The sequence below is a fragment of the Ochotona princeps genome, chromosome 27, assembly GCF_030435755.1.
Source record: "Ochotona princeps isolate mOchPri1 chromosome 27, mOchPri1.hap1, whole genome shotgun sequence".
In the NCBI taxonomy this organism is placed as follows: domain Eukaryota; kingdom Metazoa; phylum Chordata; class Mammalia; order Lagomorpha; family Ochotonidae; genus Ochotona; species Ochotona princeps.
Window position 1 is genome coordinate 11,398,202 of NC_080858.1, and position 18,784 is coordinate 11,416,985.

General features: G+C 42.6%; 1 protein-coding gene across 1 annotated transcript in view; it reads left to right on the forward strand.

Annotated features, from left to right (window-relative positions):
• ST8SIA1 (ST8 alpha-N-acetyl-neuraminide alpha-2,8-sialyltransferase 1) overlaps positions 1-18,784 on the forward strand; it is a 174,385-nt gene that overhangs the window by 51,665 nt on the left and 103,936 nt on the right. Inside the window, exon 3 of the mRNA XM_004592615.2 lies at positions 17,648-17,757. Within this exon, the coding sequence (XP_004592672.2) occupies positions 17,648-17,757 (110 nt within the window). The remainder of the gene's footprint in view (positions 1-17,647; positions 17,758-18,784) is intronic.

Below are 18,784 nucleotides of genomic sequence, written 5' to 3' on the forward strand. Positions count from 1 at the left end.
GATGAAGAGTGACTGCTTAAGGTCTACAAATTTCTAAGGAATCATTTCTCCATTTTTAGAAATTTATTTTATTAATTTGAAAGACAAAATGAGAGAGGTAGAGACAGATGTTCCATTCATTGGTTCACTCTCAAATAGCCGTGATGGCCAAGGCTGGGCCAAGCCAAAACTGGGAACCTAGATCTTCATCGGGGTCTCCCACATGGGTGGTAAGGTATAAGCACTTGGGCCATCTTTCGCTGCTTTTCCTAGGTACTTTCCTAGGGAACTCCGGGTACATTAACAGGAGCTGGGTTGGAAGCAAAGCAGCAGGGGCTTGAAGCAGTTTTCATATGGGATGCTGGAATGGTAGGTGGCTTAATATGCTGAGCCGCAGCACTGACCCAAGACCTGTTTTCTTCCTGTGTTCCAGCATCAGTTTCCTTCTCTCTGTCCTGCTGGCCTTTCAGCTGCCCATCAACACTGTGCTCACTCTTTCTGCAGAGCATGTCCACATGCTGTCCCTTTTCTGGAAGATTCCTGTTTCTTCTTTACCTAGTTAGGTTTATCCCTTAGATCCTATTTAAGTGACATTCACTTGGGGCCTTTCCCTATGATACTATTCTCTTTTGTAATATTTTATTGTCTGTGATTGTGTGTGTGTGTGTGTGTGTGTGTGTGTGTGAGAGACCCTATTTATATAGTATTAATTTTTGATTGTACGAAGTTTTGGTTCATGGTTCTCTCTCCTCCTAGCTGGGATACTCTTAGGGAAAGTACTTAATGTGGGGATAGGGAACTATAGTGTCTTAGTGTAGGTGCTAAGATATATTTAGTGAAATGAATGAGTTTCGCTGCTTAATTTTTCTGCACGCAATTGATGAGTGTGTCTGGGTAGCCCCACAGCCTACATTTTGGTATAAACAGAGAGTGCATAGAAAGAATTAAGAGCCATCAGCTTGGAAAACATCCCAGTGACAATGTCAGACTGAAGTCTTTAGGGGAGACTGTTTAGGTATCAGACACGGTGCCCTGTTTTATTACTGGAACTGTTTAACCCTGTTGTGTGGTTCTACATCTATGTGATGTCTCAGGTGTGGACACTGAAACCAGTCATGAGAGATTCTGTGATAGGGAAATTGCTGCTGATTTAAAATCACAGCCAGCAATGTCAGTTTGGCCTGGCTCTGCCCTCTCTGCTGCCAGAGTTAAATGGCAGAGTGTGGTGCTGGAGTAAAAGCTGAGCTGACTCCTGGCTCTTCCCCACCACAAACTGCCATCCAAGGCCCTCAGCACCAGTGTGGAAGCCAAAGTGCTCCTTCTTTTCTCCAGTCTTCTATCCAGCAGATATTTCTGCAGCAAAATAAATGAGAGGATTTGTATTTTTAAATTAACATACTGCCTCCCGCCTGTTTTTGAGTTATCTTGGCTCATCTGTTGCAGGAAAACATTTTTCCCCCTCTTTGTCGCATTGTAGAGCCAAGATGTTTAGGAAATAAGCCAGTTGATACAACTCCTAACCACCGCTTGCCAGATAGGATAATAACTTTTTAACCATTTGGAGTTTTGTACAGGAAAAAGAGTTCACCCAGATTATAGATACAGTGCTGACTATGTAATATGGCCAGTTAAAACAATCAGCCTTTGCATTGAGGGCTCTGTGACTCTTCTGGAATTAGTAGAGCATGTAAATTTAGGAATCCCCTAAAAATGTCTTCTTCAGTTGGTAATCACATAACAAGGAAGTGCACTGGAAGAAAAGTTGCAAAGTATTCTGCCATATTCCAAAGTAAGAATATATCAGCCCTATCCCCACAAAAACTAAAAATTAAGTGATAGCTCCTCTATTCCTTAGGTGTTTTAAAATTTCAGGGTTGACCATTTGCCTCATGCACAGATTAGAGGCAAGGAAGAATTAGAAGCTGAAGATATATAAATGTCAAGGGGCAGGGATTCACAAGACATGAGATAGTTGGAGCAAAAGCAGGGAGTTTTGGGGGTATGGGAAACTTATCATTATCATAGTAATAAAAAGACTGATAAACTCGCACAGGTTATGTGGTGTCTTTAAGAAAATGGCATGTGAAGGAAGTGTACTTTGTTAGTTAAATATAAATGATACCTTGGGATTTTGAAGTACGTAAACTGTCATTTTTCCAGGTGGTTGAATGGAGGTGCCCAGATGGTCGAGAGAAGATGTAGGAACACTGGAGGGGTGTAGGGAACATGTGGTCAGAAAAAGCTAACATAGGAAAGAGAGCATCAAAAGATGTTAGACAGGGATGGAACGGAGCAACGTGATTTTTCGGTTCCTTCATACTTCAAATTTATTAAAAACTGGTATTTACTGAGTGATTCTAAGTTCTCAGCTTGGCACTTCTCATAATTATCATTTCATTATTTTAATAACTCTGTGGGGATAGTTTGTTATATTCCCACCCATTTTATAGAACAAGGAAGTTGAGGAGAACAGGTTTGGTAACTCCCTCAGTGTTACATAGTGAGTGCAGAACTGTTTTATCTGGTCCTTTCTTTGCCTAACCCTTGTATTCCCCATGACTGGAGTGAGGAGGTCCATCTGTGACCTGCACCTAGAGAGAGTGACAGGAATAATTGAGGTACATAATTTCAGTGTTCTTATTCTGTTTGGCTGCAAAGGTTTGGCTAGTTAGAATGAGAAATCCCCAGGATGAAATTGGCCACCAGTGAGCTGCAGGTTGCCAGTGCTTCTGGTGGGCTTGGTGTGACGTGTAGTACACTTGAAAGAATATCCCATCACCCTCGGATATCATCCTGTCCATGCACATTTTCTGTATTGTGGACTCAGGGTTATATGAGCCAAATTTTTCATCAGAGCCGTTACTCACAGAACAACCAAAGATTCATTATCTTGAGGTTTCTAGTGGAGAGAAAAGGAGCATCTTGTGTCTGTAGGAAAGGCTTATGTCAGCAAGCCATGCTCCCTTGTGCCACAGTTACAAATAGATGCATGCAGGTGAATATGGCCCAATAAACAGGAAAAAAGACATTTTAATGCATTTTCAAATATGATGCCATATATTGATTATGACTCGATGGTCAGTACATACACAAATAAAGCTATTTAATATAAACTTCCTACAACTCCTATAGAAGTTTCATTGTTCATGTCTAAGCAGAGAAGAGAGCAGGCTGATCCCACCCTCCTTGTCTGCCTTTCCGGATCTGCCACAATATAAAGATGCTTCTAACAGTTTTGCTCATTACAGTGAAACATTGGAAACAACCTTAGCAATGTAACATTTAGAACTGGTTAACTCATGTACCACCTATACAGTGGAATATTGTGCTGAAATAGAAGTCAAGTCTTGTTAGAGAAATCATTGTTAGAGATATCCAAAGCCTTTTGGATATCAAAGCCTTTTGGATATCTCTGCCATCCAGAGTCCTGAATTTTTCACTACCTTATCAGAGTATGTGCCATTACATTGGAGCCTGGCAAGGAGAAGGCCTTCTTTCCCAATCTTTGGCCGGAAGTTCCCTAAAACGTGTATTTTCCTATGTCTTTATAAGTAACTCAAGATCTACAGTCATCTCTAACTGCCTACTCTTTGAATGGATTAAGGCTGGGTAGTGGGGTTGGTTGGGAGTGGCTAAGGTAGAGCAGTAGATGGCATAGCCAGATGCACATGGAGGATATGGCAGCTGCAGAGGACATCTGATACCATAGCAGAGTAAGGAAGGCAGAACAAATTGGACAACTACTCCAGCCATGCGATGACAGCAAATTTCTGGGTGAATGGGGACTCTAGGGTGGACTATGTCATCCAGTGGACCTTGGAGGTGTTTCTTCATCCTTGGATCTGCAAAACTGACAGCATTTCAGAACTATCGAAACCACTTGAGCAGAATCCTTGGAGCATGCTCCACATTGGGGATCCTGGGATGGCATCAGGTGTCCATTCCCCATCCGCAGGTACTGAGGTGGTTGGGAGGCTGGGTGCAGTTTCTCCCCTTGTCTACCACCTTTCCCTAGATACAGGAGGAAGAAAAAGAAAATTTGGAAACAATGGTTTCACCCACTTTCCCCTAATCCTTGATCCTTTCCACCTGATCAACTATGCAAACATCATAAGAAAATAAAAATTAAAAAAATACTGATAGTTGATTAATAGGACAGGTCATCCTGGTCCTGCTAGTTCAGGTGATAGAATCAGTTGGGTTAGCAGTTCAGTGGTCTGTTGCATCCCTGAGCAATTGCAATTGCACAATGTTTTTATTTTGTAATAAAATGGATATCTTAATTCACAACATCCATTAATGGAGCAAACACTGAAATCAAAGATGAGGATCTTTGACTGGTATCTTGTTTGTCGGCACTTAATAAATTCTTGCCAGATAACACTTGATGTTTGCAGTTCTTTCTTTCTGAGCAAATGGAGTGTGTTTAGCATTTTTCTGTACCATCAAATCCCTTGGGGAGCCTTAGTGTCATTTCCAGAAACAACCGAGAGACAGGCAGATCAGGGAGGCTGCCGGGCTGCACCTCAGCTTGCACACTTGCTTTTGTTTCCCTATGCTTTTGTTTTTCAGTGGGGATCTCCAGCATACCACCTTAAGACACAACAAGCTTCCATTTCAAAACAGATCAACAATAAGTTTGAAAGTCTCCAAAGTACTGAAGAAATGATTTGATTCAATTCCACTTGTGTTTACAAGTCACCACACACAGCTTTAGTACATAGTTTTCATGACTCACTGAGCATAAATGAATTCTAATGCGTCTCTTATTTGTTTCATACTCTGAGCATTACTTACAAGATCTTCTTGGGTACAGTACCTGCAGACATGTCACAGATCTTAAGACTAAAAAATAATTTGGTAGATAATATGAGGAGAGGATGGGAAGTAGGGAGAGGAGGAGGTGGCCTTAAGGCAGCTTCAGTGCAGAGAGGGAGACAGGAAATTGAGACTATTTAAGGAAGTACAGATTAGTTGCATGGTATAGGGGAGAGGACTGGAATGTGATGGAAAGAAGACAGGACATTTGGGGTGTTGATGAGTCCCAAGAGTCTCAGTGAATGTCTCAGTTAATTTTGTCTATGCACAAAGGGAAATGTGCCGCATTTCTTGGTAGAGTTAATACCACTAGCCTTTGTTGTAGAAGCATTAGTATACAGGAGTGAAGGGCTGATGATGGGTAAGAACTAAGAGTCAATTAGAAGTAGTAAATATGTAGAAACAATACACCTTAATTACACACATACACACACACACACTGGTGAGAGGAATGGAAGAGCTTTGCAGAGGTTGGTGGAGTGGTGGCAGGAAGGCAGTGCTAAATTAGCATGACTCCAGGATTGCAGGCTTGTGTTGCTGAGACCACATTGGCCCAATAAAGGTGAAATGACAGTCACCAGTCATGTACCCTGAGCTGGACTTAACTCATTTAATGTGGCAGCTATGCAGAGTCAGGACCCTTGTGATACACAGGCCGACTAAGGCTGAATTGCTAAGCAGCTTGTTAATGGTCATAGTAGAAGCATCGAAGCCAGAGTTCATGCAGGTGTGAACAGCCTACAAAGTGATGTTCACAAACAGGAAAATGCGCTTACTCTACTTAGACAAAAAGAATCAATGATATTTCCAGTGAGGGGAGTGCAAATAGAAGGTCTAACAATAGTGTGAGGCTTAGTTCTTGCTGCTGCTGCTTCCAGTGTGTACTGTGCTGTGAAGAGTAACAGCACAGCCTTTGGCATGATGTGCCTGCCCTTCAGCATTCCTTGCTTTTTCGTCATGAAAAAAAAAAAAGGAGTTCTGAGGACTGTTGAAATGTCGCCAACCTCTGGTCTGAAGTAAAGGCACAGTGTGTGTCACTGCTTTGGCATCCATAGGTCAGAAGTGTCCGCAATAAATTTCAGTTAACTTTAAATTGACTATGAAATGTTTCATAAATTGCTGAATGGCTGCATGAAATGATGCTGTATGAGGGTCTATAGGATAACAGATGATATGCGAAATATGCAAAATACTCCCTGGAATTGATGAGTGCTACATTAAAAATATGCTTTTAGTTTGAGAGACAGAGAGAGAGACTTACTGACATACACAAAGTCCAGCTGCTGTTCGTGCCTAACTGCCCTGGGGCTGGGCTGGAGAAACCAGCAGCTGTGAATTCAAACTAGGTGTCCTGCATGGATGGCAGGAACCCTATTACTTGATCCAACACCACTACATTAGGTTGTGCTTTAGCACAAAGCGGGCGGTAGCAGCATGAGCCAAGAATCAAACCCAAGCTCTGTAGTGTAGGATGTTGTACTGGGGGTCTTTAACTGCTAGACTAAAAGACCCATTCTTTAAGTGTTATTTTTTGATAATGGACTGAGTAAGAAATTTCACCAGGCTAATAGCATGCAATGTATAAACATTCACATTATTCAATTTCCTGAGATAAATCCTATGCTGAAAGCATAAACCTGACATTTATCTTTTTAGAAATGCAATTTTATTAGAGGAATAGTTAATTCAAACCTTAACAGGTTTTTTGGTAACTTTTTTTATATTTGAAGAACAGCTCAGCATCCTTAAATAGTTAAGGATCTGCAAATATTTTATAATTAGTGCTTATAAATATAAATCTCCAGGGAAAGTTTTAGGGTAATGTTTTTCTAAGGTTCAATAATTAAATATCTAAAATGAGAAGCACTTTTCTCTGAAAAATATGAACTAATAACCAGATATTTTCATCTTTAAATTGCTTACTAATGCAAAGGAAACAAGCGGCTGAAATTTTAATTTGTGTTTTCAAGGGACTAGTTAAATGACTGGAAAACCGAATACTAGCAGCTGGCTTTCTACAAAGCACTGAGGTTGCTTTGGCTCTTCTGCACCTTTTTATTTTTTATTGGTTAGCTAGGCACTTTGCTTACGAGGAATTCACTTGGGCGCATTTGCCAATCCTTAGTTGAGCTAATAGAGTAATTGGGTTCAGAGACAAAAAGATGAGCATCTGAGGAATATTGTTGGAGGATTCGGGGCCTACTGGATGCACTGCTTAGAAGGTAATTAGGTCATTGAGCAGGGCAACACAATTAAATATGTCAAAGAGAGGGCATAATTAGATGGGCGGCTGGGTGGTGTAATTACGTTCCTAAGAGGGGGACTGTAATTAGATGTAAGGCAGGGGGATGTATTTAGATGCCTACATTGAGGATATAATTAACATATGGGCAAGAAATTAAATTACGTGTGTGGTTGAAGTGTGTAATTATGTGTTGGGGGTCCATGTGGCTAAGGGGGTGAGGGTGCATTAAGTGGGTTCGAGTGGCACAGTGACACATATGAGTTGGTCTTCCTTTGTATAGAAACTTAAGATTTCTATCAAGAAGGGCAAGCATATGTTTTGGTGTGGTGACTAATAGCAGGTGGCATGCAGTGACAGCCTTCCAGGCCACATTGAAGGCTTGCAGTGCAGAATCTCCGCTTTTCCCAGTATGGTTTGAAACCCTCAGCGCACACTGACACTGACTCTTCCTAATAGCGACATTCTGTCATATTCTCAGTGCGGAATGGCTGGGAGATTTTTCTAGTTTTCAGACACAGCAGCGTAAGGAAAATTTGCTCCTCCTTCCTAGGGAAGAAGAGGAGTTTGGAGGATAAGAAGTAGGGAAAAAAAACCAAAACTCCACACCACCACCACCACCATCACCACTGCCATCACCACCACTGCCACAAAACATACAAAAAGCAAAAGACCCCAAAGTCAAATTTCCTCTGTGTTTTCAAGTGAGAAAGTAAGCATTAATTTTTAGCTAAAAGAATATCTCACAAAGTTATATGTGTAATGAAAATCAACAAAAAGAGCTAGCATACCCTAATTATCTTAAAGTTCAAAACCAGTACCTTTCCATAAATGATTATGGTGCTCTGTCAGTGTAGCAGCAACATAGCAATCCCTGTGGGCTGTGGATAAAACAGGTGCTGGAGTGGAGGGAAGCTAGAGAAAGAAGAACCAAAAGCAGGTTTCTTGCAAATATTATTTAATGCATCTGCAAAGTTTACATTGAAGCAGAGGATTAGGGTGAGAGTAATAATAATCTGACATATCCTGTAATAAGGGTTTTTTTGTTACCATCTTTAAAAGCATGAGAGTTTTGAAAATATGTTGCATAGAGACTGCTAAAAATTGAAGATATCCAGTTTCCATTATTAATTTGATAATACCATACAGTCTCATTCAGTCCAGTACTCATAATTTTAAATCTGAAACCCCAGAGTCTCCTCTGGTTTGCTCAGGACTTTGGTTAGTTCTAATCAAATCCTTCTACTGCTGGAATCCTCCTGATTGCTCCTCAGGTGCCAAGCATTTGGGATTCCTGGTCCTGTCCTTCACAGATTCTGTAGAATGTTTTTAAGTCTTCGCTTCTGATTTTACATCAACCCATGTTGCTGATTTTTAAAATTGTGGTTATACGTCAAGGGTGGCCCTTCTCCAAGACTAAATAATTTCCTTTGTAATCAGAGATGCTCTTGATAAAATGTATATTCCTGTGGAAGTCATCACAGAACTGTTTAGTTAGTTCTGCATCTACTAACTTGTCAGTGTTTCACTTCTTCTCCATACACGTCCTATTTCTTCACTCTAAGATCAGGCTGGACTGCATAATGACTTACGCTTTGTGGTGGTTAGCACCAGTGCTTATAGAGGCAGTGTTATTATCATTTAAAACATGTAGTTATGTCTGTGAGCTGGGCGGTGAATTGGCGCCAGAGACTGAAGTCATAGTGCTGGCCCTGCTGTCTGCCGACCCTGATTACCTGCATGGGTTGCATTCACGGGGGGGGGGGGGGGGGGAGAGGTAAGATAGCTCACATTCACAAATCACAATCATAAAAAGTCATCCTAGGTGCTCAGTACTATTTATGAAAGGTCCAGAAAGCAGCGCTTTGGTCCTTCAGATTTTAATAACATTCTTGAAGAAGTCTTAGTGTCTGCCAGGATTGTTTTCACAGTTGGCATTTGTAGTTTGCTCCAGTCTGGTCTTTTTACCCTCATTGATGCCATGAAACCTTATAGACTCTGATTTTTGAGTGCGTTTTTTGAAAACCTTCATAAAATTACCTGCTGGATTAGAAATCTCAGCTACTTCATTATGACCGAAAACTTGAAGTTCCTGGTTAAATATCACTTCCTTCAGGAGAGTTTCCCTTACCTTCTAGCACTCTGTTTCCCTGTCATGTTTGTTAAAATCTGTTTTCCATGGTAGAGTTGAAAGCTTCATGAGTGAGGTGTATGTCTGTTTCATTTGCTATCGTATTCCTAGATTCTACAGCGACTCCTGGCCCGTATAGTCAGCCAATAGTTGCTGAATGAAGAGGGGCTTTGTATCAGGGTTATTGAAGAAGAGGCAGAGGTGCTGCAGATGTAGAAGACAGTGAGAAGAAAGGTATATCTCAGAAGCAAGGCTATACATAGCTTCATTAATAACTTACTTTTTTCAAAAAAAGTATTATTTATTTTTATTATAAAATCAGATATACAGAGAGGAGGAGAGACAGAGAGGTAGATCTTCCATCCGATGGTTCATTTCCCCAAGTGACCGTGACAGCCAGTGCTGCGCCGATCCAGAGCCAGGAGACAAGAATTTCTTCTATGTCTCCCACGCAAGTGCAGGAACCCAAGGCTTTGGGCCGTCCTCAACTGCTTTCCCAGTCCACAAGCAGGGAGTTGGATGGGAAGTGGAGCTGCCGGGATTAGAACCGGCACCCAACTGGGATCCTGGGATCCTGGTGCTTTTTTTTTTTTTAATTTCTTAATTATTTTTAATTCATTAATTACATTGTATTATGTGACACAGTTTCATAGGTACTGGGATTCTCCCCACCCCTCCCCAAACCCTCCCACCATAGTGGATTCCTCCACCTTGTTGCATAACCACAGTTCAAGTTCAGTTGAGATTCCCCCATTGCAAGCATATACCAAACATAGAGTCCAGCGTCTTATTGTCCAGTCAAGTTCAATGGCTTCTTAGGTATACCCTCTCTGGTCTGAAGACAGAGCCCGCAGAGTATCATCCCGATCAATTAAAAGCTCCAACATACCATCAGCAAAAATTTACATCTTGATGGAATTAATTGACATAGTAATGAGTAACCAATATGGTAAAAGTAAATGCGAGCTCTTAACCACCTTCTGTGACCAGATCCTGGTGCTTTCAAGGTGAGGACTTTAGCTGCTAGGCCACCGTGCTGGGCCCAACAGTATTTCTCTCTTCTTTTTTCTTTTCTTTTTTTTTTTTTAAGGATTTTTCCATTTAGTTGAAAGGCAGAATTAGAGAGAGAGAGAAATAAAGCAGGATTTTCTGTCCACTGGTTCACTCTCGAAATGCCTTCAACAACTGGAGCTGGGCTGGTCTGCAGCCAGGAGCTAGGAGCTTCTTCCAGGCCTCCTATGTAGGTGCAGAAGATCCAAAAATTTAGGCTTGTTCTGCTGCTTTCCCAGGCACATTACCAGGGAGCTGGATCACAGGTGGAGTAGTGGGGGCACTAATTGATGCTGGGCTTGCAGGGCAAATGGTGGCACTGGCTCAATCACTTTTATTCACACAGTGATGTAGCTCATATTGTTTTTAAAATTTGGAGGTTAATTTGTATATCTGTTACTTCATGTAAAGATGTGTGATGTATCAGTTGTTCCACGAGAATCTGATGATTAAATTGTTCCTTTATTAAACAAATTGTGGAGTCTGTGGTATGTGCTTATTTTGGATATAGAATGTTGAACGAAAAGATACTCTGCCTTCAGTGATTGTTAGAAAAGTGCCAAGCACATTGCTTAACAGGCATAGTATATACACTTTCAAATGAGTCAGCCCTGAAAAATCTTGCATCAGAATCTAAATCTTTGAAATAGAAAATGCCTAGCACAAGGAATACTTATTACTGTGAGCTAGAAATACAATGAAAATCCCCTGGAAGTTTAATTTTTTTAGTATATAATAATGTATCAATAAACTATAGATAAGATTTTGGAGTTTGCTACTGATGTACCATGTCTCATCTTATTTTAATATTCTCATAATTGTATTGGGAAGTAGATGTATGGCTATTATTATTTCTGATTTTCAGCGAAAATTGAGATGTTGATGAGTTGTGTTAAATCAGAATCAGAATTAATATGGTTAGTATAACCTGGTTGTTAAGAAAATTACTGTTAAAAGATGGAACAGATATAAGTGAAAAATCATCAGGTGAGAGAGTGACTGACTAGAGTTGAGAAAAGTCAGCTCATGATGTACTTAATCTGTCTGGTTCTTTTAAGCTGTATTTTGCTAAGTTTAGCAGGAGTGTTGCCCTGCATTCTCAGACGAGTGGGTATTTTCTTGCATTAAGTACAAGAAAAGATAGCAGGTAATGCCTTAGTTACAGTACTCTATCAAAATTACATTGATTTGGAACTTGATGGTTAAAATAGCTTCCTATGTAGCATACCCAAAAAGAACACACCTAGATCTATAGTACTCCAGAAAGAATTGATCATTGCCAAGTTGAGTGTTTTGTGTCTAAAATTGGATAATGTTAGTATTACCTCAACTAGTGGAACAAAAGACCATAGTATTGTCTCAATTGTCATTTTCCTCTCTGTAAAGCTTTGATGTGCTGCTATCATCCACTGATGTATTATCATGCCTAGGAGAGTGCGCTCAAGCACTTGAAAAGTATTTATTGAAATGAAATGACTGATGAGAGAGCTAACAGTTGACAAAATGAAGAAGGCACACACAAATACAGAGAAAGGTTGAAGATGGCTTATTTTGACCCTGAATGTTTTTTGGCAGGGGAGGGATTCTGGTAGTGTCTGGATGTAACAGTTAAATTTCCAATGCTAACACATTATTCCTGAGTGTTAAAAACAAATGGTAGGAAAATCACCTTTTTACCCTGGCCCGCTAAATTCTATGAAATTTGCTATTTCCTGGTTTGAACAAGTCAGGAAGCTGGAAGGGAAAGGAAGAAGGACACTGTGCTGCTGACTGGATGAGTTGCTTCCCTAGCATTGTCTCACACAGTCCCTGTTTTTTGCTGTAGGAGTTCCCCTGTGAGTTCAGGAAGCAGAGAACACTGACAGCCCCCATCCCATAATCGCAACCTTTAGAAATTAGGAGCTGTCGCTTGGACCCAGGTTGTTGCTAATCAACTCCTAAAACTGGTTGATTGAAGGCATTGTAGAACCCCCAAATGGAAAGCTAGTCACTAATTCCTGGATCATGGAAAGAAAATAGATGTTTATTTAAAACAAAGGAACCAGGCAGATAATGCTTAATTTTTGGGATTCTCAAGGGTGAAAGTTCTTATAGATTGAAATTGGGGCTGAGGAATGTGTGGTATTTCATGTCCAAGTTCCTGGTTGGTCAATGGAGCTTGTGACCTTCCTTTGATTGGTCAGTGATGCTGTGCTCTTTAGAAAATTAATGATGGCCAGGTGGGTTCCAGTTGGTCTGGAGATTCTGTGAAGGTGACGGCTACAGTCTACATCAACGTGGAATTCCTCTCTACAAACTGCCCCCAGGACAGTACTATTGGAGAAACAAATGACCCCTTGAGTCCAGTGGTTAGAGCCTTGTAAGGCCAGCTGTGTCACGCCTTTGAATCACTGAGTTCCTTTGGTTAAGACACAAGCAAGGACACCTTGGGCTAAGGGAGACAGACAGGAGGCTGGCAGCGTCCTGCTTTTAGATTATAGGGATTTGGCTTCAGAATCCTGTCCTCCCCCGCAGTCCCCACTTCTTGTTACTTTTCAGTCCCAAGGGAATAGGGACCATGAGCACTTTGATTGCTTCTTACTGTTTACAGAGCACCATGAGGGGTGCTTTCAATGTCAGAGGAGAATATGTCAAGAACCTCTTGATTCTAGGTTCAGCTCTGGAGATCTTTGCATCGCAGTAACATTTGGTTCAGCTTTATCTTGCACATGTATCACCATTCCACAGCAGCAAAAAAAAAAAAAAAAAAAAAAGTAACAACACACCAGCATTCCAATTAGTAATGAAAGCTAGAGAAATTAGTCATTTCTCTCACCAGAATAGTTTCAGCCCTAAACAGAGCCAGTAATAAAGACTTGGTCTGTGGCATTGTGAAGATTAAGGAGTAACAAGAAACGGGGAACTGAAATCAAAACCCTGTACTATAAATGGGACCCAGCCTCTTGTCTGTCTCCCTAGCCCAAGATGCCCTTGCCTGTTCCTAATCAAAAGGATTTCACTGATTTGAGGGAGTGATATAGCTAACATTACAAGGTCTTAATCCCCGGATTCAAGATGTCATTTGCTTCTCTGATAGATAAGAATCTTGATGGCCAGTATGATTCTGGAGGGATCTGTGTAGGGCAGTTCCAGGTTTAAGCAGAATGTTATTGCCACCTTCATGTAACCCCTGGAACAACTGGAGCCCACCTTGCTAATGAGCGTGATATCACTAACCAGTCAAAGCATGCTCGGAGCACCACTGAGCAGCCAGGAGGTTGGACATGAGCTAATCACACACATTCCTCAGCCCCTATTTCAGTCTGTAAGCACCTTCATCCTCTAAGTCCCCTAAGTCCTCAGGGAGCCTGGGAGTTAAGCGCTAGCTGCCTGGCTGCTTGCTCCAGGCCTTGCAATAAATATCTTCTTAATCCCACCACCTCAGTGTTAGTGATTGGCTTTCTGAGGGTCAGAGGCCCCAGTTTTGAAGTTCTACAGAAAGGCTTCCAACTAGCTTGTAGCTAGGATTTCCAATCCAGGGAGTTGATAGGCCTTTCTTCTTCAACAAGTAATAGAGTTTTAAGTTGGCTTTTACTGGAAAAGTAAGTATTAAATGAGGATGAGTTGACCCACACTTTGCAAATAAACTGTATCATCTGTATGCAAATATCCTCCTGTAGCTCACTGACCTCCTGTCAAGCACGTGCCGTACTTATGGTACCAAACCAGTATATATGCTGAAGATGCCAGTAACCTCCTTGTTGCTAATCCCACTGACAGTTTTTAGCTGTTCTACCTAAATTAACAACAGCAATTGATGCATTTTTTTCATTCTTTAGATATTTTTTCTTCTTAAAAATTTATGCATTTGTTTATCTAGTTTTGAGGCAGAAAAAAGGATGTTTCCTGTGTGCTTGTTCACACCCTGAATGCTTGCAACAGCCCGGGTTGGGCCATGCTGGTGGCAGCAGTTGAGATCTCATTCCAAATGTTACATGTGGGTGGCCGAAACCCAAGTATGTGGGTCATCACCTGTGGCCTGCTTGAGTGCACACTAGCAGGAATATGAAATCAGCAGTAGAGCAAACCCAGACACTCTGATATGAAGTGTGAATATCCCATACATTGTCTTCTGTACCAAATGCCTAGGTCTTTATTTTCTTAAACTTGGCCTTTCCCAGATTTTGTCTTTGTTCCTCTTCCTCTTGAGACACTGTTCTTTAAAATGTGGATCTTTGTTAGATTTATGATATAGTTTTCTAACTTCAAATACCTGTGTCGTCACTCCCAAGCTGCTTTCTGCAACAAGACGATACTGCGACACCTACACTCCTATATGCTCTCTGTCACTTGAGAGCGCCACTTATGTGTATGATAGGCATTTGATGTCTTTAACATTGAGCTCCACATCATCTCCATTAGAGTGTTTCCTCCAGTGGTCTTCTGTGTTTTAGTATTGGGCAAGATCATCTTCCCAGCTGCTCCAGCCACATTTTATGGCACATCCCCATTTCTTCTCTTTTTCTGATACTCAGTTCGCATTGCCTGAGTAAATCTAGTCAGCTCTCTTTCCAAAACATCTTCCAGAATATTTGGATACTTCTCAACATCCCCAATCATACTTGATCCACCACTAATTGCTCCAGTTGGTGAAAATACCTAACTGGGATTGTTTCTGTTGACTGGTTCTTCCTGGATCTCTTTCTGTCTAAGGCTTTCTACTGCATTTTCATACAGTATCATGGTAATTATTGCAAAATGCATTATTCTGTCAGTTCTTTGCTTACCCTGTGTTGGCTTCATTCTCATCTGAGAATAGAAACCAGTCTTCATAGTACCCTGAGGACCTGCAGATTTTTCTGTCAAGCTCCCCACTGGTTAATTCTCTCATCTCTCACTTTGCTCACTTTCTCTGTTGCTTAATCATCTCCAGACAGTGGGCTCTTGGATTTCTCTTTCTTGTTCATGAGCGTTCCTGCCTCAAGATCTTGGCACTAGCAGTTCCCACAGATATATGTAGAGATCACCACCCCGGTATTGAAATTTTCTTTAGAAAGTTTTTATCTGTCTCTCTATTTATGTGTGTGTGTGTGTGTGTGTGTGTGTGTGTGAGAGAGAGAGAGAGAGAGAGAGAGAGAGAGAGAGAGAGAGAGAACGAGCACTTCCATCTGCTGATTCACTGCCTGTATTGCTGCAACTACTGGGGCTGCCTGAGGCCAGAACCAGGAGCTGGGAACTCAGTGCAGGTCTCCTACATGGGTGGCAGGACACATGTACCTGAGCCCTCACCTGCTGCCCGTTGGAGTGAGTATTAGCAGGAAGGTGGATCAGAAACACAGAAGGATTTGGGATGAGGCGCTTCAGTGTGGGGTGCAGGTGTTCCCAGCAGCAGTGTCTTGACCACTGTAGCTTCCTGCCCCTCATTCCTTGTTCCCTGCAGGGGTAACTCTGTGTCTGTTTGGAGTGCCTCCCTGATCATCCCATTGGACTTGGGGTTTTCCCTCAGAAACACGCTGTGGTCCTCATCCTCAGGCTCCTGCCGTCCTTCATCCTGCAGCCCACATTGCCTCCGACACAGTGCAATGAGCACTCCTGGAGTGTTCTTCATCCTCCATTTCCCCTGCCGGAACACAGACTCTGTGGGATTGGAGGTTTTTCATTTGGGTCTCTCTCACATAGAACACAAAGTAGCCACTTAATAAGTAATTGGAAATTAAAGGAACTTCAAGCTGGATAGCAGTCCCTAGATTTTCATCTAAGAGGTTGTGAGTCTGATTCGTATTTTTCTAGTTTGATTTCAGACCCTGCTATCAGAGGTGTCTTCCTGGTTGTGCTGGAGTGCTGCACTTGTAGTAGGGCTTGCCTGTGCTGCAGTACTGCCAGAAATGTCTGGCTGGGGCTGAGGTCTGAGCTGGGAACACGATGCAGGGCTCCCACACGGGAGGCAGAAACTCCTTCACTGTTGCCTCCCAGGGTCTGCCCGAGCAGGAGCTGGGCTCAGGAGTGGGAGCCAGTGATCAAAGCTACGGTGGGATTTGGTCACCGTGACTGCTAGGCCAAGGGACCTCTCCTGGAATTCCTAGCTCTCTGCCATCACAAGTGTGGACCTCACACTTTGAGTATTGCATCTCCATCAAAAATATTTCTGTAGGTTTCTAGAGTCCAGAAATGAAGAGAATTGAACCTTCTACTCATGCTGCATGATTTTCCCACCTCAGCTAACAGTGAACAGAGATGACTGAATTTTTTCTGATTTAATCATTTCATGACTGTTCAAGGCTGTTTCAGGGTATATATTCCTGGTTCTATTCTGTTGATTCTTTGGAGATAATCCACATTGTCTGCTTGAGGTCTATGCAGAGTTGCCTCCTTATTATCTGTGTAGTGATTTTCTGTACCAGTGGTAGATGTATAAGTTCTTCCCCCAAAGGATATCAACCCCTGTGCACCGCTCAGCCAGCAGCGTCTTCTGTGCCTGGCAGAGTGACACCTTGTCCCTCCCAGGGGCTGTTTTCCCTGCTCCCTGACCTTGTAAAATACCAGTTCAGGGAACACCTGGGTATACTGAGTGTTTTCTTTGCAGTCTAGTTCACTGTTTGCAGAGAAAAAGTCATGTGTTGTTTGTTTCAACATGACATCGCATCGCTTGGCCTGTTGTTCCCCCTCAGTTAATGTGGCCAAATCCACCTGGAACATTCATTTGCTTATAAACACAGGACATACTCTGGGCAAATGTGTGCCTTTGTGGATGCAGGTTTTCCTGCTTGTTCTTCACTGTTTATCTTGAGAGCACATTTCCTTATCGGCATGACAGAAATGCCCTCTTTCCCCCCGTGTGGGGCTCGTGGAGTGTGTAGGGTGGCTGCTGCACAGCAGCTTCAGCATGTTGGGATCTACTATCTGCACCTGCGGGTCCACCCCCTCCTTCTGTCCCAGCCTGTGAATCCTGAGTCCTGTGACTTCTGAATCCTGATGTCTGTTCTCAAGCCTTATGTCGCATAGGGCATGCTCTGAAACTTTGTTGGGTGAATGACTAATAGGATGAGTGAGTGTCATTGTAATCAAATAATGGAATAGTAGTCATTTGAGCTCATTCCCAATTTAATGCCTGTGAAAGTTGACTCTTGTGTTTTCATTTGGATTTTTCTACTTTCTCTAACAAATCCCCTCTACAGTGTTCGTGGCCCATCTGAGACAGAGAAGTACGGTGTTATATTTAAATGCACTCCAGAGAATTTTTTCATTTTGATTTTTGAATTTCCAGGGAACAGGCTAGTATGTGCCTTTAAACTTCTTTGCTTCTTTTTCCTCCTGCTTTTTTTCCCCCACCTCAAGAGGCCCCAGTCTTCATTCACATTCTGCCAAAGGGTCTGCTGTAAACAATGATTTTATGAGCAGTTGGTTGTGTATTCATTGCAGTGAAAACCCGCCTTGTTTTCTGTTGCTAGGCAACCCCATTCCAGCTGCCATTGAAGAAATGCGCGGTGGTGGGCAATGGTGGGATTCTCAAGAAGAGTGGCTGTGGCCGTCAAATAGATGAAGCAGATTTTGTCATGCGGTAAGAGGGAGCACCCGCAGCGCGGCCTCCGCCTCCTCTCCTGTCCCTACCCTTCCTACGAGCCCCAGGACCTTTCAGAACTAGTCACTTGTGATTAATCGTTTGCAGCAGGGCCTTGCCTCTGTTCCCAGCTCACATGCCAGTGAGTCAAGGCCAGGGGTCAGGGAGGGAGAGAACCTACCCCATAAAGTTCAAAGCCAAGGAGGTTCAGAAGTGGCAGAGATCCTGTGCTGTGAACAGAGGAATCAGGGAAATGTGCCAACATTCAGATCTTAGTTTAGATCCTTAATCAGGTGATTAAAACTTTTCACATCGCTCCTTTTGTGAAGACTAGCTCCATATGCATAAACATTTTACTTTATTCACTTTATCCGACTCCCCATTCTTAGTTTGTCACAAAGGCACTGATAAGCAGCCAGTGGGATCTGAGGAAGGATTTGATCTGTGGATGACAAGGAAATTGGAAATGGGAGTGGAGTGACTCCAATGAGGAGGTTAGCATGGTGAAGGGACTGAGCAGGTGATACGTGCATCAGTCAGTTCCAGGGAAAACAGGGGACCCCTGCGGAGCATGGAAGGAATCTCTAGGACACAGCCAGCTCAGGGTGGGTCCAAAAGGGGTGCCTGCTTACCCTGTGGATGATTTTGATGGGAAATGCTTAGCAGGTGTCCAAGCCAAGAGAGCAGGCGATGGGGTGAGTGTGGGTCTGAAAGGATCTGGGAGAGAGGAAGGTGGGACGAGGAGTGACATTGTAAAGGGCTCTCGCTGGAGGGTGCGCCAGGAGGTGGGACGTTGAGACTGGTAGGAGAGGAAGGAAGGTGACCAGATGACAGAGGGCTCACAGCCAAGGTGGGCGAGAGATGGTGTAAGAAGAGCTGCAGTCAGAGAATAGCCCACTGGGCTCTCAGTTTTCAGAGCTTTGGTCTGACTTGTAGAAACACAATTCTACATTCCTGGGAAAGGGAAGGGAGTGTTGAAACTCAACTCTGGGTGGGGGTGTTCCTTCAAGTGGACCCCAAACTGTCA